At 35.7% G+C, this 24,924-nt stretch overlaps 1 protein-coding gene across 3 annotated transcripts; it reads left to right on the top strand.

The window, feature by feature from the left end:
* Positions 1–8,943: 8,943 nt before the first annotated feature.
* On the top strand, positions 8,944–24,133 carry LOC124845000 (PHD finger protein EHD3-like). 3 transcript variants are annotated; one of them, XM_088106764.1, is made up of 7 exons: positions 8,944–9,080; positions 9,437–9,780; positions 11,223–11,402; positions 11,502–11,834; positions 20,801–20,890; positions 21,022–21,066; positions 22,973–24,133. In XM_088106764.1, the coding sequence occupies exons 2-7, from the start codon at positions 9,484–9,486 to the stop codon at positions 23,903–23,905; spliced, it is 1,878 nt and encodes a 625-aa protein (XP_087962890.1). In that variant the 5' UTR covers positions 8,944–9,080; positions 9,437–9,483; the 3' UTR covers positions 23,906–24,133. The 3 variants fall into 3 exon arrangements, with proteins under 3 accessions (XP_087962890.1, XP_047177973.1, XP_087962891.1); XM_047322017.2 differs by having other exon boundaries at positions 9,054–9,169; XM_088106765.1 differs by lacking the exon at positions 8,944–9,080 and adding an exon at positions 9,176–9,327.
* The last annotated feature ends 791 nt before the right edge of the window (positions 24,134–24,924 follow it).

Here is a 24,924-nt window from a genome sequence, read left to right as displayed (position 1 = left end):
GTCTAGTTTGATGTTAAATCATACATCAAACCCGTAGTTACGAGCACTTCATCGTCTTCCTTCTCGCCTTTTCTCTCCACGACATTGCTTTTTCAGGTGCATTTTTGTCTCTTTTGAACCGTTTAAACGTACTTTTATTCCGATTATATTAGTCTTTGGTTGATTATCTTTCATTTGAACTGATTAAAATGAGTTTTTGGTGTGTTTTGGTGCAGTTTTTCTCGTGTCTTTGGGTAGCGTAGTACCGCATTCTCCTTTGCTAGTTTCCTCGTAAGAAAAGCTTGCGTTTTTTGGATGTCTTATAGCGTTTCAACCCAAAACCGAACTTCGGTCCTTGCCTAGTTCTATTGTCACCGTTCGTTTTCATTGGCGGTTTTAATGGAACTAGGCAAGGACCCAGATTCGGTTTTCGGTTGAAATTCCATAAGAGATCCAAAAGACGCAACATTTTCTATGATGAAACTAGCAAAGGAAGAAGGTTCTACTACGCTACCCAAAGACATGAGCTACAGTAGACGTCGGTTAATGCAATGTCCGACGTCTATAGAGCCCTTTAGACGTCGGATCATGCAGTAACCGACGTCTATAAAGACGTCGGATCTGTTAAGTTCGATGTTTGATTAACGTCACCCACAAAGACGTCGGTTCTGGAGCTGACGTTAAAAAGCCAAAATAACAGACGTTAAATGTCCTTTCTGCACTAGTGATTTCTTATACAAACACTAAATCCAAACTATACATAGATACTCTCCATTATAACTAAATAAAACATAAAGGTACTAAGGATCTAAACATCAACACCTTCTTTACTTGAGGCTTGTTTTACTTATACATCATCACCCTATGTTCACACCCAACCAGATAATCATAGTCAATGCACAAACAAGCAACACAATACAAGCACAAAGAAAACAAACAAGGTAAGCTAATGTAAATAGAATTTATAATAATAGAAAGATTAAGACCTCAAGACAAATTTACAATTCCGAACCAAGTAATCAAACATTCTAAAAACATATAATAACCATAGACTTGATTCATCTAGATATAGTATGAATATCGAACTATATAGATTTATGCACTTGTAGTGGTTATAATGTTGACTCATCCCAAGTTATAACATACGGTTAGTCCGTTAACAAATGTCTTTGGCCTAGGTAAAACCCCTAGACTAGGACCTCCTGCTACTCTCATCACATGCCTCACCTCTCTCTACTTGATAATGGATGAACATTAGAGTGTTAGGATAAACCCCAATACTTAGCTCCATACATTCATACAAACAATACTTGTAACCACCAAAAAGAATTCTCCTTAGAATTCTTACACACCTCATTCCATTCAAAAATATGTTACAAACCTTATCACAGATAATATAACAAACCATTAAAACTTTAAAACCATACACATAAAAAGAAAAGATTCAGAAACATCCAAGAACACAAATCCACTTGCCCAACGAACAGCTTCTGCTCGCCTAGCGAGAGGAAAAATAGCAAGCCTCTGTAACTCTCTGCCAAACACCCCAAATACTCGTCCAATGAGCTCCTTCACTCGCCTAGCGAGAGCCAAAACAACAAGCTCCCCAATTTGAGCGAGTTGGCTCACCCGACCCTTGGAACCCATTTCCAGAACTTTTCTAAACTCGCCCAACGAGCCTATTTTGCTTGCCTAGCCTCAATGCATAATTCTGCAACATCAAAACTATACAATTTTGCACCTTTAACCACACTATTGTTGGGAATCCAAGTGTGAGTCTAAGTCCCACATTCGATAGAAAAGAGAAAGTAGAACACTATATAAAGGTGAAAGACCCATTAACCCATTGCCTTAAGGTTTTGGATAGAGAGTGGTGTCAATCCCTTATATGGTTGGGCTCATATCTCATTGGTGTTTGTGTCTCCCCGGTAAACCCCCTTCTTGATAGACCCAACAGTGGTATCCGAGCCAGGTTCGTCTTGGTGACCGACTCAGACGAGTATAATGATCCCTATACCGAAAGTCTTCCTAGCAAAGGATATTCAGGTAAGCAAGTCCCGTTAAGATGAATGACGATACGAAGGGCTACTCGTGGTTGTGGTTGATTGGGAATGCTTCCGCTGGGGAGTGTACCTATGTGGAAGGGACTTACCCTTGAGGGGGAGATTGTTGGGAACCCAAGTGTGAGTCTAAGTCACACATTGGATAGAAATGAGAAAGGAGAACACTATATAAAGGTGAAAGACCCATTAACCCATTGCCTTAAGGTTTTTGGTAGAGAGTGGTGTCAATCCCTTATATGGTTGAGCTCATATCTCATTGGTGTTTGTGTCTTCTCAGTGAACCTCCTCCTTGATAGACCCAACACCTATGACCTATTCTAAACACTTTTACCAACTTCTAACAGTTCTAGATTGGATTCTACACTATTATAGACCTAACCAAATATGATAAACCCAACTTAAACAAATTTTTTAACATGAATAACAACAATATTCTAACTTAAAACACTAAAATACCACTTTTTAAGACCATAATTCAAATCTAACCATTCTAGCTCATAACCAAATCATTTTAGGGGTCTGAACAAGACATTCTCCAAATCCCTAAACACTTCAAATCCCTTCAAACCTTTCAATTCAAAAATCTCATTCTCCAACACCTCTAAAATGCACCAAAATTCATTTCAAAAACTACCTATTGTTTACTACATACTTCTAGACCAATTCTTTACTAATTCACCACACAAATAAGTCTCAAATAGTCACACTACAATTATTAACTTGCCTTATCTCCATTGATACTATTATTTCTCAAACTCAACTATCAAAATCCACATTTTTAACCAAAATTGACCTACAACCAAACTTAAACATTCTTTTCCAAACTTCAAAACAAATATTATCACTAGCTTCTCAACCATAGGAAATTCAACATTAGAGTCAATTCCAAACAGATTCATACAACTAATTTCATTCAATCAAACATGCATACTACAACGAAACACCCAATTTAAGCATTAAGGATAACATACATTCAAGTCACATACTATCAACAACCAAAGCATACTTTGTAACTCAAATTAAAGGAAACACTAACTTCTCTTACCTTAAAGATAACTACGTAACTTTAAGATCACAAACAATTACTTCAAATGTAATGAACACTAGGAACACCTACAAATCACCAAATTGTGATCAGATTGAGTCCTTGGGACCTTAGATTGACAAGAAACTAGGAAAAGATAGCAAAAGACACATATGACAAATATTCAACCTGCACAATCACAACCTAAGAATGAAAGGAAAGAGGAGTCGGAACTTAGTTGCTCTAAACCAAAAATTGATCGGATAAAAATGGAAATTACTTTGGTGTGATCTCCTAGGCACGTCCTAATCATCAAACAGATGATCGAGGAGTTAAATTTCTTAAAGAAAAAGGAGATAGAACTTGAAGGAAGAGTTTAATAAAAATGATATGAATTTTAAGTAATGAGACGAATTTAAGAATTTCTATTTATAATATTGTATTATTTTAAAGTTAAATACTCGATTTTATTATTTTAAACAACTATCAATTTTAATACTCTATTTTCTAAATTCTTACAATTAAAAAATACTATAACTTTTTTATACATAACACTTTCTTATAAATTCTCACAAAAAATTCAAGAAAGACATTATTTCAAAATTCTGACTGTTAACACAAAAGCAACTTCTAACTATACTCATATTACATATTTTATTAATTACGTACGGGGATAATTTCAATTAATAATTAGTAGTTTGATTGTAAAATAAAACAAAAATTTTAATATATTTAACATTTTAAACCAAAAACAAAATAATTAAGTAATTAAATAATCTATTATCTATTATATATCTATTTATAATACAAGAAAATAAAATATTACGAAATCTATTTTAATACTTATTTTATTTTGTTGACAAATATTTTAAAAATTAAATTTTTAGTCATTTGATATTTTTAACTTATTTATATTTTTTTTACTTGTGTGGATGTGTATATAAGTTATTTTATTTATTATTTAATTTATTTAATTTTTTAATTTATATTTATTTTGTTATAATATGTACATGAAAGTTATTTTACTTTTATTCATTTGTTTATATTTTCTTTTTATATTTATTTTGTTGTGTATAAAATTATTTTATCTTTTTATCTATTTATTTTATTTTTAAACTATTTATTTTATTTTTTAATTTTTTGTATATTTATTTTATCGTCACATGTACATATTTATTCATTTATTTTGTTTTTAAACTAAGTTTTTATTCATATTTATTTTCTGCTATATGTATATAGAATTATTTTGTTAATCAATTATCTATTATTTATTATGTAAAAATTAAATTAATATCTAATATTTATTACAATATAATAAATGAGAACATTCTGTTAACATATATATTAATTGGCAGTTTGTTTTGTCATTTGATATTTTTCTGATGTTGATTATTTTATTCTGTATTATTTTTATTTCTTTTGTGATATTTCATTAATTAATCACTTATAAAATTAAATTTAAAAATATATTTTAATTTTATTTTGTAAATATTGTCTTAAAAATAATCCTAATAATAATCTTATTTTGAAAAAACTATCAATAATAAAATATTTATAATAATTTATAATATAAATATTTTTATTATTGAATATTCTTCATATGTAAAATGTCTACATAAATTTTTGTATTAAAATTGTATTTAATAGTTCATTTTGAATGTTTAAAATAGTGCATCTAACTTAGCTCAATAAAGAATCTCAATTCATTAATTAATAATGGAAAAATGGTACTAAGTTTGAATGTTTTTATCTCTTATATTTACGTGATTATAAGATTACATACGTGAAATTCCATAAACAATGGATAAACTTTGTTAATTCAATAAAACAATAACATGACATAAGAACATAACATAATAGTGAAATTCAAATTCTAATATGTTTTATATTATTAATTTATTTGATTTTTAACTTTGAGTTTTGTATCATCATCATTTTATAATTTGTCTGTTTTAACTCAAAAATCCAAATAATTACTGAGATTTTAAAATATTGATCAAATCTCCATGAATAAAACACTTTGGTATTATAATTGAACAAGTTTACTTGCTGGTGTAATTGTTCTCTAATCGAGACGTCACTAGTTGATAAGCGGTATTATAATGATAAGTAATGTTGGTAGATAATTTTAGTTTATATAGCAAAATATTTTCATGAAAAATGACATTTTGAGATAGTGATAACTCTTTAATCTTATCATAAACAATAACAATAAACCACTGACATTAACTTAACACATGATACTGCACTGACTTGATACGAGTGTTGTAACGTCCTAGATTATATAAAACTATATAATATAGTAGTTCACATTTTAATGTAATAGAACAGTTAGAAGAAGACTTGTAGATAAAGTCTTAAGGTTACAGTCATTCCAAAATGGTTATAATTTAAAACTTTAAACACCCATAAGAGTATTTCAAAATAGTATAACTTAACTAAGAAATCCTAAACAAACTAAGCTGCAGCATCATCACCATCCAGGACCTGCTCCAGGGGTACCTCATCTACCTCTGCTCACATCCAAGTGGATGATCATTGCAACAGAAACACGACACAAACAACAGACAAACAGAAGTAGAAGGGTGAGCTAGATATACAAAAATCATGTTATAACAATCACACACAACATGCAAGTTTAATTCAAAGTTAATGAACCATACAACACCACTTGTTACACTTTACACTTGACTCGTTCGGACTTAAAATGATTGTCGAGCTATGGCGGGTCATGCACTCGTGGTGGCCTCTACTGCTTTGCAAAGCCATTGCCAATGGGTTTCACCCTACCACACTCACGAGGTCGGTCCATTATCACTCACCTTGGGCCATACTGGAAGCACCCAAGACTAGGACCTCCTGCTACTCCTCACGACATAGATCGATCCTCTCTAAGTGAGAAGAAAGACTATTGGAGCTTCAGGATAACCCCCAACACTGAACTTCCATGCAAATCATTCTAAACATACTAAGGGCACCACCATGGATCCCCTCCTTGAGGATCATGGAATTACGTCCAATACATAGGGCACCACCATGTAACCTCCCTTTGAGATCCATGGAATTATGTCCATCAACCATACTGTCACTTTGAAACTTAACTCAAGACATGAACAACCAAATACCACAATACTATCACATTGAATCCAAACATATGACTTTTCTGATCATACACTATCATAGATACTTCTACACCATTCTAATAATCAAAACATAGTTCAAGGTTATCAGAAAACAGGAATAAAAAGAATAAAAACAGGTTCTGGGCAAGCCGCTTAGCGCACCAAACTCGCTGTGCGAATAACAGAAACAGTGGATTTTACTCATTCACATTCGCTCAGCGCACCATGTCTGTGTGCTATGCTAAACTGAAAATTCTGCTACACATTATCAGACCCTAAACCCTCGCATAGCGTCCCAAATTCACTATTCGAATTAAACTAGCATTTTCCCAAGCAACCACCATTCGCACAGCGCCCAGATTCGCTATGCGAATCACCAAACAAAGAGCATCACCCTCTAGTCATTCGCATAACGCACCAGCTCGCACAACGAATGACTCAAACAGAGAGCACCCTCGGCAGGGACTCGCTATGCGAGGCAATTCGCATAACGACTCTGCATCATCTGCAGAACGCAAATTAATTAGAATTATGCCCTCACACATCCCCTTACCATTTCTAGGCCTTTTCTCCAACTTCTAACACCTGTAATTCATGTTTTATACTTAATTAAAATTATCTAGATGATCCCAACCCTCCTTACTACAAATCTAGAGTGATTAAGACTCAAATTCAACTCTATAACACCAATTCCACAACTTAGGAACCCAAACCAAATTTTAACACTTTGCACCTATTTGGACCACTTTGGTGACTCAAACAAGTCACAATACACTTGCTAAGACTGCCCCAACAGCTCAAATGCACCCTAGACATCCAATGCTCAAAATCACTATTTCACTTCCTCTATAATGACGTAAAACACTACCAACTCACTTAACTCTCCACATGACAATTGTCCCACCCATTATAGTTATCAAACATATTCAAATGCAGTTGCACATCACATCTATAACCGTTCACAACCTCAATTTCACAGATAAGCATTACAATACAAACCATTCCATACACTCAAAACTTAAAATGTAACCCAAACAGTAGAATAATGCATAAATCAGTCTATACACCTAAAATACAACAAATTATAAGAAAGTATTTTAGCTCCCCTTACCTTGGAGTTGAACAACCCAGTTCACAACACCGCTTCCACAGTACCCTACTCGATGAAGAACCTAAACAGTGCCCTACAACCACCGAAACAGTGATGGAAACAGCTCTTAGAGCTAGTATTGAGTGGAAAATGATAAAGAGGAACGCACAAGACACATGTAACCAGCAAAGATTGCATGTGCTAGGTTTAAAACAGCGGAGGAAAGGGAAAAACTACTTACCAGTCAGAATGAAGAAATTGATCGGTCGAAGACGGAGCTTTCTACGTCGTGGACGCTTGGACACCTCTTGATCGACAATCCAACGACTCAGTGAGAAGAAATGGTAGAGAGAAGGAGGAGAACTTAGAAGAACTTGAGATTTTAGAGAGATAGTGGAAGTAGCTAATGAACCAGTTGTTCATAAATCTATTTTATACTAAAATAAAAATTTGGTTCTATTAGTCTAATACACTAACTCATTCTTTTAAATCCCAAAATTTGGATTCTCACAAGTGCTGACACTGTCACATGACACAATACTAATGTGACACGTGAATAATTTTTTTTAAATTGAAAAAAAATTAATTAAAAAAGTCAAGAAGTGACACCTCACACACATTATTCATCTTCCGGTAGTAATTTAAACACGTTACCAAAATGACCAAAATTAAGACCTTATTAAATAAAAAAGAGAGGACCAAATTGAAAGACCAAAATGAAACAAAAATTGTATTTTAAGTCCATTTATTATAATTAATTATTATGAAAATTTTGTATATAATAATTACTATTTTTATATGAAAATCTAAAAGTTAAGAAAAAATACGAGAAGACAAAAAAATATTTATCAACTAAAAAAAATAATTAAATAAAATTGGTTAAAAACACCCACCAAATTATAATAATTATTAAATAAATAAAATAAGGTTAAAGATACACTACTTAACAAATACAATGAACTAAATAAACAAATAAATAAAATGATATTAAAGACACCATTATTAACAAAAATAATTGTAATTAGCAAATAAATTAATAAAATAAGTTTAGAAACATTACACTAAACATATATAATTATAAAATAAACAAACAAACAAATAAAATACTATTGATAAAATTTTAATAAATAAAAATAATTATAAAATAAACCAATATACAAACAAAATGATAAATATTTCGTTTTATTACCTTAATAACTGTAGTTTTACACTAAAATTAGTTCAAAAGTACTTTTCTTAATTTTTTTAACACCCCTTTACGCTTATCTTTCTCTTTAGAATCCACGCCTTCACTCCATCCATTCATCAATTCTATGTTGGTAACTTAATTTTATTTATTTGAAATCTTTCTAATTATAAAGATTGGATTTTTCATTTTTTTATTTCTTTAGTTAAATTTATATTTTTCTCTTTTAATTTTGTTTGAAACTTTTTAAAATTCTTTTTATTAATTAAATAATTGATCAAAATTAAAAATGATAAAATATTTAAATTATTCAAAATAATGTAATTTAATATATTATATTTGTAAAATATTATAGGACTGTTACATATGTAATTAATTAAGAAATTTACAGAACAAAATATCAGACAACATAATTACAAAATAATATGGGTTTGAACCCCTGTTTCCGCCCATAATAATGAGAAAATGCTTAGAAAAGATCCGTAACAGCAGTTATAGAAAAAAAAATAAATAAAATGAAGTAAAACAATACACGGGTTGAAGCAGTAACAAAGACAGCCAGTGCAAAGGAGACTGGGCAGACGCGTCCTTTTGTTTTTGGTTTCGATATATTAAGGTACACATATACATTTTTTCTTCTTCTTTGGATTAACACACTCACATATGACAGAGTAGTTACTACTGCACTTCAACTCAGATTTCGCTGTAACCTCCTCCTCCAACTTGCAGTTTTTGTTTTCGTTTTTAACTGTCATCATATATTGCGGGCAACTGAGGGGGGCGTTTTGACTTCTAATAGCTTTTTTTGAGGGTTTAGAGGCATTTGGGTATCCGAATCCTTTCAAAATTTTGGATCTCTGAAGGTTGGCCGATGGGAACTTTAGAACCCTAATTTTGTTCTTTTACAGCGATATATTGTTGTTATTTGTATTTTATTTTTCTTTTTGGGAACTGAGGATGGAAGCTATGCAGATAAGCCTGAATGTGATGAACGAGTCCAGAATTTGAAAGATGAAGGCATGGATAATGAGGTGACAATTGAAGATGATAATTGTGTTGCTGAAGAGGGAAAACATTTGAATAGTAAAGCCATGAATGATGATGTTGCAATTGCTCATGCAAATGGTGTTGCTGGAGAGGTTAGGGTCTTGAAAAGTGAACCCTTTAGTAATGGGGTGGGAGTTGGAGATAAAGGTGTTTCTGGTGGAGTGGAATGTTTGCGAACTTATAAGAGGCGTAAGAAGTCAAGTTCAAGAGGCAAAACTCACGAACAATGCAGAGCAGGCATGGCAACTGCAAGTGGGATAGCGGATCAGGTTTTCTACCCTCTTTGTTGAGACTTGTCAATTTGCCTAATTTTTCTATGCTATTTGTTGCTTACATTTTTCTGGATTTATTGAGTTGTTTCCTGCTAGTATTTTAGTTTTGTGTTGACATGATTGGAGAAGGCACACATGAGTAAAACCTAAAATTGTTCATTAGTTTGTAAAATACATTTAGTGCCTTCAACAAGTAATTGTGGCTAGTTGTTTTTTGGGTGTGCAGTAGTAATTAGTGATGATTGTTTTAGTCGTCAATGCTAAAAAAATGAAGAGGTTTCGTCCTTCTTGGGTTTTTTGGAGCAGTCTTAGGTTTCTTATTCTTTAGGCTGTGTGCTAATGAATCAGGTTTTAGGTTTTTGGTTACTTGCAGAGACTTAGGAATCACGTAATATTTATAAAGCTGTGCGATTGATACAAGACAGAAAAATATCATCTGGAAAAAAGGCTAATGTTTAGTTTGAAGTCAATGCAACTTATGTACATATTTTTTCATTGATGCTCGTATGTTTTAGATGATTTGTGGAGTTACTTGTCATCCCATTTATATATCTTTCAGTATATTATGTATGCTTATAAAGACTTGCTATTTCAGTAGATGAGATGTAATACATTTGATTGACATATTGGTTGCTTTAGGTTACTGTGAGTTGAATTTAAATCTTTAAATTGAATGACACAAAAAAATATAATTATGGCAACATGCACTCGCAAAATTCTGGTTCATCAATTTTGTTTTAATTTTTATATTACTATTCTCTATTTCCTGTTTTCCAAGAGTAGATTATCATGTACCTATGCTATTTTGGTTAAAATTATTATGCTGATAAATGGAGTTAAGTTGCAACTTAAGATAAGTATATGTTTGGCCACATATAAAGGATATATAAGAACATATTGATTATGGACCATCCATGAACTTTGATGACAAAGAGGACTAATTTACTAACTTTGCTTTATTCGTGTATGGCATTACTGTGACACGATCCTCCTGTATCTACACATTTATTCTGGTTATACTAAAAATGGAGTCAGCCTAGTTGCAATCTATGTGCTATATATTTAAAATGCTAGGGATGTGATTTACTTTGTCAAATTCATAGTGGATTTATGTTGAACTTTGGTTGTACAAGGGGCTACATTCTTGGTTTGTATAACAGATGGCTCAACTTTCAATAATTTTATTGATAATCAGATTACATCCAGGTTAACCATAAAATGATACCATATTGGTTGGTGTGCATGATATTTTTAATTCGAGGGTTGAGATGCTAAATGTAGGGTAGTTAACACATGGTAAAATTATCTTTTTTTTTTCGTAATTCAGTATGAATACAGTATGGGATGACTCATCCTGGCAGATAAATGTCCTGAATAATAAAGTGTCTTGGTGATATCTTCAACATTGTATTTTGAGTGTTATTACTATTTTATTGCAGGATGTGAAGAAACCATGTGATCTAGCTTTAGGCAATACTTCAGATGATTGTTCCCAAGGACAGTGGGGAAATATTGTACTAAATCACTTATATCAGTCATTAGGTGATAGCAATGGTGGTGTGGAGGGATGCATAAGGGAAGCACTTAATCCTAAACAAAACCTTGCCCCTACTGTTATGGTTGGTTCTTCAGTTGGAACAATATATATCCTGCTTACTCAACTTACCCAAAAGTACTTTTTGCCACTTTATTTATGTCCCTTCTTATTTTGTCTGCAGGAAACCTTTCTAATTGAAAAAAATGGTAAAAGATGCTCTTCGCAATCTGAGCTGCTTTCTCATAGAACAGGGAAGGAAGCTAATCGACATGCAGATGTCATGTGTAATGGATGTTCCAGTGAATTACCTGACCATGGTGTGACTGAGATGTGTCAACGTGTGCTCTGTAATATCTTAACCTCAGAAAAATTCCGCTCATTGTGTAAGGCTTTGCTTGAAAATTTCCAGGGAATGAAGCCTGAAAGTGTATTTGACTTTACGATCATGAACTCAAGGATGAAGGAGCAAGCTTATGAACAATCACCAGCACTCTTCTTGTCAGATATTCAACAGGTAAATTATGCAGTCTCTTTTGAACAATTTCTTTACTCATATGTTGTTAGGCTTCTTTAGTCAAGAAGCCGATCAACACTCTCCTCTCAAGCACACACGAAAAGACACAAAACAGTGTGTATATTATTGGTGTATGAATGAAACAATGTACAAAGAATCACACCAAGGAAGCCTCTCTCCCTCCACTGGAACAAATTTCCAGTCTATACCCAAATGAATACAAAAATGAATAATCCCCCTGTACAGAACCCACATGCTATTTGTACAGTCTCTCTTCCCCTTCCCACTAACTAACTAACTGTCAAATAACTCTTCCCTCCTAACTGTCCTCTCATTTCCTCTTCCTTCTATCCTAAACCCATTATATCCTATCACCCTATATCCTATCATATGTATATGGTGATTGGTACAAAATTTAAAAATTGTAAATCGCCAAATATCTGGTTTACCTAGACCCATGACGTTGAGGTCTAAGTCTGTTAGCTAATGTTTACACAATATTGTTATCAATATTATATTGCTCTTATTTCTAGTTATTTTAATTAATGGAACTTCAATCATGAAGATTTTAGCCATCAAATAATGTTTGAATTTGATCAGCTCTTAACTCTGCTGTGAACTGATCCTTTCTTTGGACTGTAAACTTGGTTTCAGTTTGTTAGGACTCGACCTCCTATTAGGAAGGTCTATTAAAGAAGAAACAAGGGAAAAGGAAAATAAAACTGATTGTTTTAATTAAAACAGCTGTAAACTATGTTAGTAATTATGTTGCTGAGAATCTTGTATTTATAGGTGTGTTTTGGGGTTTTGGGGTGAGGAATTGCAAAATTAGTGAATAGTGAGAGGATCCTGGACCTTGGAATTGCCAATGGCTTTCTGTAAATCTTTCTGAAACTTCTATACGAAATTCTCAGGTTCTCTGTTTGAGTTTTCTTTCTTGTTTCTGAGTTTCTGCTCCAGTTTCTATAAACTGGTATCAGAGCTCTTTTTGGGCTCTGTTACACACAGTGACGACAAGAATGATGGAATCACAAGTGGAAGCACTGGAGAAGTCTTTAGCAAATGGGCTTCCGTTACCAGAGGGTTTTAAAGCAAGATTAGATGCAAGATTAACTCAAATGGCAGCAAATTTGGACTTTCACGCATGGCATGGTTGGAAAACATTGTGGAAAGATTTGTAAAAGAAGGACGTGGGAAAGGTGCTGGTGCAGCAAATTCTATGAATCAGAGATTCTCTGATGAAGCTACACAATAAGAATTAGCGAGTGCAACAGTCTTGGGAAACAAGAATTGTGATAAATGGAGGCAGTTGGACATTCCTGTATTTGAAGGAGAAGATATTGTGGGATGGATAGGAAAAGTTGAGCACTATTTCCTCTTGAGAGGGGTACAAGAAGAGGAGAGAATGGAAGCAGTTATGGTGGTGATGGAAGACAATGTGCTACCTTGGTTTCAATGGTGGGAAGTGTGCAACCCAAATCAGTCTTTGTTTGGTTTGAAGAATGCTTTCAAAGATTCCAACCGGTTTTGATGGGAGATCCTTTCAAAATCGTTGTTGGCCCTGAAGCAGGATTGAATTCATCACCCAATTTGAAAGATTTGCTGGAGTCATTGAGGGGTTGGATGAGCAGTATTTGATGAGGATTTTTTCTAATGGGGTTATGGGAAGAGATTTAGAGAAGAATTGAGGCTGTACAAAACTAACAAACTCTCGGAAGTGATGAACAAAGCCCATGCTATTGAAGAGAATAATGTAGGTGTAGTAAAGGCAGTGGAGGATAATAGAGACACAGGAAGGGGTATAGGCGTTTTCTTATTCAAAGAGTAACAAAGGAATGGATAGCAGCACCTCCAAGATCAATGGCATCAGTAATTCAGCACCACTCAATTTATTGGCATAGGCAAATTCTTTTTCTCAATCTGGTACTAGCAAGGGCAGTAATGAGGTAAAGGCTAACAGTGATGGCCACAACAGAGGCAACTTTAAAAGGATGACGCAGTCAAAGCTTCAAGCAAAAATAAAAAAAGAGAATGTTTTCGCTGTCATGAAAAATACGTGAACCATGTTTGCAAGATTGAACAACTAAATGTCATGGTGTTAATAAAAGGGCATGAGGAAGAAGAGCATGAAAATGGAGGAAGTTTATGCAATTGTGGAACTTTTCCCATAGTCCACCTTGAGGACAAGGTGAATCTTGATGGGCCAGGTATTGTTAGGATACGACCTCCTATTATGAAGATCTATTAAAGAAGAAACAAGGGAAAAGGAAAATACAGTTGATTGTTTTAATTAAAAGAAATGTAAAATATGTTATGCGGTTGGGAAGTTTGTATATATAGATGTGTTTTGGGGTCCAGGGTGGTGAATTGGAAAATTAGTGAATGAACAGTGGGAGGATCTTGGACCCTCGAAGTGCCAGTGGTGTGTCTGTAAAGATTTCTAAAACTTCTATACAAAATTCCCAGATACTTTGTTTGAGTTTTCTTTGTTGTTTCTGATAGGAAGTTGAGAGTGTATGTAAGGAGGAAGAGAGGTTAGTCAACTGTTAGTTAACAGTTAGAGGGAGTTAGTTGCCTAACTGTGTTAACAGTTAGGAAGAGCGGGAATATACCTTTGTATAAATTGTTGAGATGGGGAGAGGAGAGGGACTTTTGGCGATTCAAGTGTATGAACAGACTGTTTAGTCTTGTTGGGGGGAGATTAGGCTCCCTTATTGCTTCATTCTTGTATTCTTTCTTGGAGATCAATAAAATCAGAGGTTATGCAGAACTTTTGCTCTGTTTGCGTGTGTTAGTTGGGTGAAAGATAAGGTTTCTTTATCAGAAACCTATCAATTTGGTCCGACCTGCCGGATCCAAATTTTGTGGACGCTGCGGTGAAGAGATGGAGACGACGACGGAGGCAAGATTAGAAGCGATTGAGATAACGGTGAAGGGAATGAAGGCGGACTCGACGGCGGTAAGTCGCGATTTACAACAAATTATGAAAATTCTAGAAAAACAGGGAAATCACGCGGAGAGCAGTTCGGAGGATAGCTCCGTGAATGATAACCGACACAGAGGGAATGAGGAGACCAGAGGCGGTGGAAGCGGCGAAAGAAGTGGAGCTCAAAAGCCTTGGAGGAAGAGGGTTGAGTTACCCACCTTTGACGGAGACGAGCCACTCAGTTGGCTCAATCGGGCAGAAAGGTTTTTCGATATACAAAGGGTGACGAACGATGAAGAAAAGGTGGAGGTCGCCTACGTAAGCATGGAGGGCAACGTGGCGTACTGGTTCACTTTCTGGAAAGAGAAAGCGAGAAACTGAACGTGGAACTGGTTGAAAGAAGCCATGATTAATCGCTTCGGTGGTGGATTCAGCGGGACCGTATTCGAGCGACTGGTTACTCAGCGTCAGGAAGGAACAATTGAGGAATTCGTGCGTCAGTTTGAAGTCTTGATGGGGCAGACGACGGGGATTCCAGAGGAACAGGTGATGGGCTACTTCTTAGCCGGTTTACGTGAGGACGTGAAGGCTCAGGTGCGGATCCAGAACCCATCGGAGTTGATGGAGGCGATGAGGATTGCGCGCAACGTAGAAGATGCGATGATGAAAGCGCAGGGAAGCCAGGCTAGTGGATTCAAGATGAACCCATTCTGTGCGCGATCAATGAGTATCGTGACGCGATTGGAATCGACTAAACCAGCGACGAACCCGTTTGGAAGAACAGAGGGTGGAGGACCCGCGAGGAGCGAGGTAAACGGCGACCAGGAGGAGAAAGTGATGGAGCTGTCTGCGTGTTCGGCAGAAGGCTGGACCAACCCGGGAACCTTGAAGTTGACGGGGAAAATTGGTGAACGGAGGGTGGTGGTGCTCGTAGACAGCGGAGCAAGCCACAACTATATAAGTAAGAGGACCACGGAGAAGCTGGGCTTGCCGGTGATCGATACGGTACCATACCCAGTGAGTTTGGGCGACGGGTGTCGACGGATTACCCAAGGACGATGTGAAGGGGTGACTATCCGACCCAAGGACGATGTGAAGGGGTGATTATCCGACTGGAGGAGGTGGATGTGGAGGAAGAGTTCCATGTTTTTGAGTTGGGGGGCGTCGACGTTATTCTGGGGGTTGCATGGTTGGATAAATTGGGCGAAGTTTGGACGAATTGGGGTAGCATGACAATTGAATATAATGTGGGGATAAAAAGATCACGATCAAAGGTGATCCAGCCCTATCGCGCCAGCTGGTGAAAGCGAGATCTTTGTGGAAGCTGGGAGATAACGCTGAGTCAGGAGCATTAGTGTGGGGTCTAAGTGCAATAGAGATAGCTGAAGACGGTGAGTGGGGAACAGATGTGACAGGCCAGCAGCAGGCTGAACTGGAAAAGCTGCTACAAACCCACTATCGCTTATTCCAAGATGTGCACGGGCTGCCTCCAACACGTCACATACAGCACCGAATAAAGTTGAAAGTGGGTGTAGACCCTATAAATGTGAGGCCATATCGCTATCCTCACATTCTGAAAGGTGAAATCGAAAAACAGGTGGATCATTTAAAGCAGCTGGGTATGGTGTATGGTGATGCAGCTGCTGGAACGAAATGGGTGGGTGGCCAATCGGAAAAAGTGTGACTTTGGAAGAAGGAAGATACGTTACTTGGGCCATCAAATTTCTGAACAAGGGGTGGAAATGGACGGTGATAAAATTAGTACGGTGGTTGAATGGGAAGGACCCAGAAACTTAAAAGCGTTGAGAGGGTTCCTGGGGCTCACCAGTTACTACCAGAGGTTCGTAGCGGGCTATGGAAAAATAGCAAAACCATTGACAGAGTTACTAAAAAAGGGAAGATTCACGTGGAATGAGCAGGCGAAGCAAGCTATGGATGAATTAAAGGCAGCTATCACGTCGGGCCCTGTGTTGGAGTTACCCAATTTCAACTAGGAGTTCCATATTGAGTGTGATGCCTCAGGAGGAGGAGTAGGTGCCGTGCTGACCCAAAACAGGAGACCCATCGCCTTCTACAGTAAGGCCTTGTCGGAGAACACCTTAAGTAAATCGATCTACGAGAAGGAGTTAATGGCTTTGGTGTTAGCCATCCAACACTGGAGACCGTACTTGGTGGGAATATTTAGCAACAATCAAGGACCAATTTCCGGAGTTCAACCTTGAGGACAAGGTTGAAAATGGAGGGGAGGGTAATGATAGGAAGTTGAGAGTGTATGTAAGGAGGAAGAAAGGTTAGTCAACTGTTAGTTAACAGTTAGAGGGAGTTAGTTGCCTAACTGTGTTAACAGTTAGGAAGAGCGGGAATATACCTTTGTATAAATTGTTGAGATGGGGAGAGGAGAGGGACTTTTGGCGATTCAAGTGTATGAACAGACTGTTTAGTCTTGTTGGGGGGAGATTAGGCTCCCTTATTGCTTCATTCTTGTATTCTTTCTTGGAGGTCAATAAAATCAGAGGTTATGCAGAACTTTTGCTCTGTTTGCGTGTGTTAGTTGGGTGAAAGATAAGGTTTCTTTATCAGAAACCTATCAGTTTCTGAGTTTCTATCTAGTTTCTATGAAAGTTAAACTTGGAAGAAGGACAAAATAATTTCATATTTTACCAAATAATTTATTTGTAAAACTTTGTAGTGTCAGGTTGTTGGATTTAGGTTTTGAAAGACTGATTATTTATGATATATCTATATCTATATCTATATATAGGCAGAGGATTGTGTGCAACTGTGCAAGTGTTAGCTTTTTGACAAGTATACCAATCCGTTACAAGTAGTAAATAGAAGCTCTAAGTATAGTTTCCCACAGGATTTATGTTTGTTTTCTAAATATGCTTAGTTACCAATTTTAACTTGGATACAATACATTGTTGAAATCATAATGAATTATAACAAATTACAAACATAAAAAATTCTAAATTTGGTAAAGTGATTTAGGAAAAACTTTATTAGGATTGGATTCATGAATCAAATGATGCAAATACATTGTACAATTTATCTCCATTTCATTCAAACATTCATATCATAATTTTACAAGTTCTAATCCCTTAGGAACAAGTTTTAAATCAATATGCTAAATTACTCATTCCTTAGTTCATTTAATATACAATTTGCATTAAGTTCAGATATCTAGAATGACCAAGAGTACTTGAACCCATTCCTAGAATCAATTCTCTTGGTTGCTTTATCTGTGCCCATGTTCCAATTCACTTCTACTAAATAGAAACATTCAAAAGTATGAAATTTCCAAATCATAAACATAAAATACTAGATAAAGCATATGAGTGAACAAAGATTCAATTTTACAGTAACTTTACATGAATTTTAGTATATTACATCCAATCCTAATGAAAATGGAGTTTAACTACTTCTAGTCATCTAAAATATTCACGTATAATGGAAGCACACCGTCATGAACTTGGAGTAATCTCTAGCAGAATTCTTGAGTTTCTTCATATTCCCACAACCAGAACTGCCTTCATTTCCTTCTTTCTCAACTAATTAACCACTTACACAATTTGACTTTTTGCTGGGAGAGCAAACATGGATTCTCTAAGCGAAAAGTCAACTGTTTCACTATTAACTGCCCATGTTTGTTGAGCGAGACAATTCACTCGCTGAGCGAGTATTTTTATTCTTAGCCGAGTGACCATGTTGTGGTTGAGCTAGAAGATCCTGACAACAATTCTAATTCTCAAAGATTCTTCAATTTCCTGTACCTTGATCTAAAACAAACAAACTAACCTACCAACATTACAAAAGAAGAAAATATTACATCTTCCCATGAGGAGAACACATAATTCATGAATAAATACAAATTTAAGACTGTAAATAAGCATGAATAATAAGTATTTTTCACACTTATCAGCAAGTATGCATGCATAGTTGACAAAATGATGTTATTTTTTATGGTTTGTACTTGTATTTGTACATGGTAGTGCTTTCAGGTATTTACTCGAGTTTCTTGATATTCTTCTATGTTGGTTGGGTGGGCTCATGTGTGCATTTTATGTACCTTTTTCATTTTTGACTAATAGTTATAATTTTGGAAAAAGTCTAGTAGTTCTTAATCTCAATTATAAGAATCTTAGGATTCATGATTTGAAGTTTTTTAGTCAGCTACATATGAATTCATAGGAAGAATCTTAAATGATTTTGTATGTCATGATATACATGAATGAATCTGTGCAAGTTTGTATCATTAAATATGAATCACATGAATCAATAATTCATTATTATATGGTTTTTGCTTTCATCAATAATCTTAAATTGTCCATGAAAAGGAATTCGATGAGCACCTTTTGAATTTATCTTCTTTGATTTTTCCATATTCCCACTACTTTTTTGTCATCCACTTTTCAATGTATGCACTTTATTTGGTTATTACATTGCTCCGTTTCCATTAAACTGAAATAGAGGAGGCTTTACAAACTCAATTGTAACTGTTAGATATATTATATCTTTTATCTTTTAATTAGTTTGTTATTATTTCTCATTTGTATTTTGGGCTTAGCCCATATTTCTTCTATTATAAATAGAGAACCCTATGTGTGTATTTTACACAAGGAGATTAATTCAAATATAGTTTTTCACTATATTCAACATGGTATCAGAGCAGGTTCTCTGATCTCTTCTCGTGGCCTCTGCTGTCTGCCGGCGGCCGGTCGCCATGGCCGCCGGCAGCCCCTAAAATTTCAGTGGACAACCCTTTCTCTTCTTCTGAAATCTGTGCCATAGTTAGTATCAGTGCAACCAGTCGCCTCTGCCATCGACCATCGCCAGCCACTGTCTGCCGCCAACCTCTGTCCGCGGCCGGCCACCGTCGCCGCCGCTTCTGTCGCCGTCGCCACCGCCGGTCACCGTCACAGTTTCGACGGTGCGGATCTGGACCGTCTCTTCGAGCGACGGCCAACCACGCCGGTTTCGAGAGCCACTTCTCAGTCACGCACTGCCACGCAGCGCTTCTTTCTGGCCAGTCCGTCGCCGCAGCCGTCGCCGTTTGCTCCGGCGAAGTCAAGGGTTAGGTGCGCCTTGAGAAGCGCAACCCAACCCTAGTGGTCCCGTCCTCCGAAGCCTCCGCACCAGCTGTCACGCGCCGCTTCTTCTCGGCCAGTCTCGGCCGCGTGTTCTGCACGTGCCGCCTTCCCGGTGTCAGAGTTACACCGCGACACCTCCATAGCTCTTGCCGGACCTCCCTCTCTCTGTTCAGACCTTCCAGAGCAGCCATTGCTGCCATCTTCGTCTGTCTTCGTCTCCGCCGTTGATTGTCTAGGCACCGTTTTCCGCTGTACAGGCACTGTTTGCCGCTGTCCAGCCATTGTTTTGCCGCTGTCCAGCCATTGTTTTGCTGCTGTCCGCGCCGTCTGCCGCTGTCCGCGCCGTCTGCCGCTGTCCGCGCCGTCTACCGCTGTCCCGCAACTTAAGATTGAAAAGAAATAATTCTTGAGGGCTTAGCCCATATTTCTTCTATTATAAATAGAGAACCCTATGTGTGTATTTTACACAAGGAGATTAATTCAAATATAGTTTTTCACTATATTCAACAGTAACTAATAATTTTGTTTGTTGAGACTTATGGTTAAGTTGTTTTTATCTGTTAATAGTTTAAATTTATTATATGGAACATTATATATCATCTATATGATATATTTCAAGTTATGAATTCAGTACAAATTATGATTAAGGATTAAAAATTGACCCAGGAATTCGGTATTTGAATCTCAATTTGATAACAACCCTGCAATCTTCCTGATAACTTGGTCCTATTTGTATTTATTAACTTTTAGCTAATATTTTAAAATATTGTTCTGATTTTTTATTTGAACATCCTATTTCCTCCTAATTTGGGCTGTGTGGCCTATGGTCATATCTTGGAGAACTCTGCCATAATTTTGTTTATGGTTTGTTTGGTGTATTAAAATGTATAACCATTGCACAAACTAACCATTTTACTTTCTGGTTATTGTTTTTGTATTAATTATACATTTAGGTTTGGGGAAAGCTTCAAGACACGGGTAACGAGATTGTTGCTCTTGCCAAGAGCCTATCAAGCATGTCAACAACTTCCTACTCGGAGCTGGTAAAAAATTTCTTTCAAAGCTCATAAGTTTCATGATGTGTTTTGATTCTGGATTTTATTTTCTTCTTCCTGTGTATGTTGCTACCATCTGCTTTCCTTTTATTCAAACCCTAGCTTTTCTTTACCTCTAGGTAGGAGTTTCAGCACCGAGCACATTTCAAGATGAGAAGCAACCGGTAAGAGTTTTATTGCTTTGATCTGATGTTTCTTTTGATCATCATGAAGTTGTCAGATTTTGACTTATCTCAAAATTTGTTTTATGATATAGTTTGATACACTGTTTGTGTTGTGATAAGTACAATTTGATAGATGATATTTTGAGAAAGTATTAAGTAATACTGTAAATGCAATCCATCTTACCTTTTGATGGCTGGCAATCAGATAGGTATATCATTCTATAAAATTGAAAAGGATTATCAAAGAAAAGTTTAAGAAAGTTTGCACATGGCATGGTGGAGATATCCTATCTTTCCTTTCTTTGCTGTTTCATTGTAGCTGTAACTCTTGGAGTGGGCAATTTCTGTTTCTGTTCATCAGCTTTTGTTTGTCTGTTTTGCCAGCCATAGACCAGAAATTTCTTGGTTATATGCATGTTTATCTTTTGGAAAAATGTTATGGTATGAAGCATGAAGGCATAGTTATATCCCCATATGTGAACAGACAATAATTATGTTGAAAATATTTTAGTTAGATAACTATTTTCTGAAATGGTCTGCTAGACACCGGCCCTTGAGAGCAGCGGGACTAAAAGAAACATTCTCGTAGGCCCAGTTAGCTGAAAGCTTATATTGAGTAGAATCTGGGTTGCAGAGGTGTGGATAGTATCAATAGGACCGTTATATCTTCTAGTATCAAGAAGTCATCCTGACACTAGTAAATACTGAATAAAAACATCTCAGTATATATTAGATCAATCAACGAGTGTTTGAGTTTGTTTACACATAAGAAAAATGGGTAGAATTACTGAATAAAACCTCAATCGTTTACTAGAAATAGAAAATTCAGTGTATATGAAATTTGAGCCAGGTACTGCAGCAGCATCAAAGAACCTGATGCAATTGTTCAGAAAAGAATCAGAACAGAGAAAGCATACCATGCATAGCCTCCCCCTAGAACACGTAGTCCCTTAGAAATACATTTTCTTTCTTACGTCTCATGCTTTTCCTGTGTCCCTTTCCTTATGGATCACGTGTCATGTTATCTTGTGTAACTGATTTTCCCTTGACGTCCAGCTTATCATTTATGATACTGTCGTTGTTTTTGCACATTACACATCTCTATTGGATTGGAAACGAATGAAATTACCCTAATTTAGTCTGTTTATTTTCTTTCTGCTTTAGCGTAACCTAGTTGGGTCCTTGGTTCCTTCTCTCATTTTTATAACAGGCTAAAATAGGGTAAATTCATTCACGTCCAATCCAATACAGGATAGAAGACCTAAAAGTCCTATTGATACTACCCTACTCCTGTACAGTCCATATTACACTCATATAAGCTTTGAACCAATTGGGCCTGCTGCTCGCTCTAAAGGCCTGGCAGGCTATCATGGTCTAATTCAGCTTTATTTGCCAAAACTTTCTAAATGCATAATGGGATGATAGACTACTTGAAATTGAAGATAATGGCACTTATGGTAAATGGTGCTAACTACTGATTGTATCTATTTGATTTCAAAGGTATATATTATTATTGGGGACAATGGATTGCAACCGTGATTATAGTATTTGTTTCAAAATGAAAAAAATTAAACCCACATAGTGGAAAATATTTTTTTAAAAATTAAATTCTCTGATCTTTGAATGAGAGACACGAATAATGCATCTAGTGTTTCCTACGGCGTTTAAGGATTTGCTAAAATAAGACAGGAAGGGAGACTCGTTTGGTTATGTAATACTTTTCTGCTGAAAGTCCTGTCTGTAAACATGCTAGATTTTGCGAACTTTTGCTATGAATATGTTTAGAATGTTGCACTTGAAAATCCTTGCCTATCTATACTAATCTTATTTGGTACTATTAGAGTTTCTCTTGAAATATTTATTAAAATGGTCTTGAAAATTGTTTTAATCTTGTTATTTCAACCAGTCCTGCAACCGAGAACTTGGCTTTCTCGTGAAACCAGAGCAGACGCAAGACATTTCTATGTACAGAATCGGCAGTTGCAGCCGTTGTGGAGAGAAGGCAGATGACAAAGACTGTTTGGTTTGTGATTCATGTGAGGAGATATTCCATGTGTCCTGTATTGAGCCGTTAGTGAAAGAAATAATACCCCACAAAAGCTGGTATTGTGCCAGGTGTACTGCTAATGGGATTGGATCTCCACATGAGCATTGTGTACTATGTGAAAGGTTAAATGATGAACAGACCCCAAATGGCATAATTGGGGATGAAAGCTTTCCTACAATTAAGGAAACAAAACATGAATTTGAAGAAAATTCAAATTGCACCTCTGATGAGATTGAAGTTTCTGTAGGTGAGAAAACAACTCCCGTTTGCAAAATTTGCAGAAATGAAGTGGATGGTAAAAAGAGAAAAAAGGTGAAAATATGTGGTCATAAGTTTTGCTCCAACAAGTACTACCATGTAAGGTGTTTAACAAAGAAGCAGTTAAAGTCATACGGTCACTGTTGGTACTGCCCTTCTTGTTTATGCTGTGTTTGCTTAATTGATCGAGATGATGATCAGATCGTTATCTGTGATGGCTGTGATCGTGGATATCACATCTATTGCTTGACACCTCCACAGTCTTCTATTCCTAGCGGGAAATGGTTCTGCAGACTCTGTGATGCTGGGATACAAGCCATTCACAAGGCTAAAAAGGCGTATGAAAGTAACGAGCCAAGCAGAAAAGGGAGAGATGCTGCTAAGCCAAATGCTAAACTTGACAAGAAACACAGAAATAAACGAGCAAGAGAATTGGAAAGAGGTGGTGCAATGGACATGCTTTTAACCGCAGCCAATACTCTGAATTTTGAAGAGAAAAAGGCAGCAATCCAGATTGAGTCACAGACAACATGAATTTTGTGGAGGTCTTTGTTGTATTTTGCATTTGCTGTATTTTTGAATGACTGATATTTTGGTAGGCTGTAAAAGTGTTCAAGATCTCCTGACTTTTTTGATACATTACATGGAAAGACATGACTATAGAGGCTAAAGCTCAAGGCATAATCTGAAACTGCTGTATTGTAAGTAGGTCAGATACTGTATTATGGACATGGCTTATATGAATTCTATATTTGGCTGCTATTCTTGTTTCGTTCAGATTGTAAGCCAATGTTTCCATGGTTGAAAGAATAAAGATTTTTTTCCCCATGGTTCAGAATTCAATAATTCAACATGGATACGATTTGAGCAGAGACTAATATTTTTACAACCAAACTACAATGGTATTTACAGGCATCCATGTAAATACCATTGTTCTAAAGCACCACTGTACTTCCATTAAGAAAACTAATTTACTGAAATCGCAGTTTGAAACACAATTTCAGTTTATCTTTTTCCCAAATTTTAGAAGTGAAATTTGTAAATAAAAGACAAATGACTTGTATTACTTTCCAGACATCTATAGCTTTATTTTTAACATATTATCTTTTACTGTATTTTTGTTAATTAAAATATTTTTAATAGTTAAAATAAATTCTATTTTAAAATAATAAATTCAAGTAATAAGATTTACATGATTAAAAATATTACATAGTTAATATTTTAAAAATTTAAGAATCAAGTTGAAATTGTAATCTTTGAAATTAACTCGTACTTCAGAATTTGTCTGATAACTATTGTGAAAGTTATCTATTTGACAATGTGCTTAAGCAAATTGCACCACAAACGTAAATAACTTGGGTGTCTACTTAAAAATAATGCGTATTTCCAAACCTATCACTAATTCATTTAATATATTATAACTAGAAATATAAAAATTTAAAACAAATGAAATCAATAAGAGTATATACAAATTTGTAATTTATTTTAATTAAAGAATACTAAATTTTTAAAATAAATATTATTAAATTTAAAGAATAAATAAACTTAAACCC

Source organism: Vigna umbellata, chromosome 2 (genome assembly GCF_029865625.1).
Source record: "Vigna umbellata cultivar VRB3 chromosome 2, Vumbellata_1.0, whole genome shotgun sequence".
In the NCBI taxonomy this organism is placed as follows: Eukaryota; Viridiplantae; Streptophyta; class Magnoliopsida; order Fabales; family Fabaceae; genus Vigna; species Vigna umbellata.
Note: the sequence above shows the minus strand (reverse complement) of the source record. Positions and strands in the feature narration are given on the sequence as shown.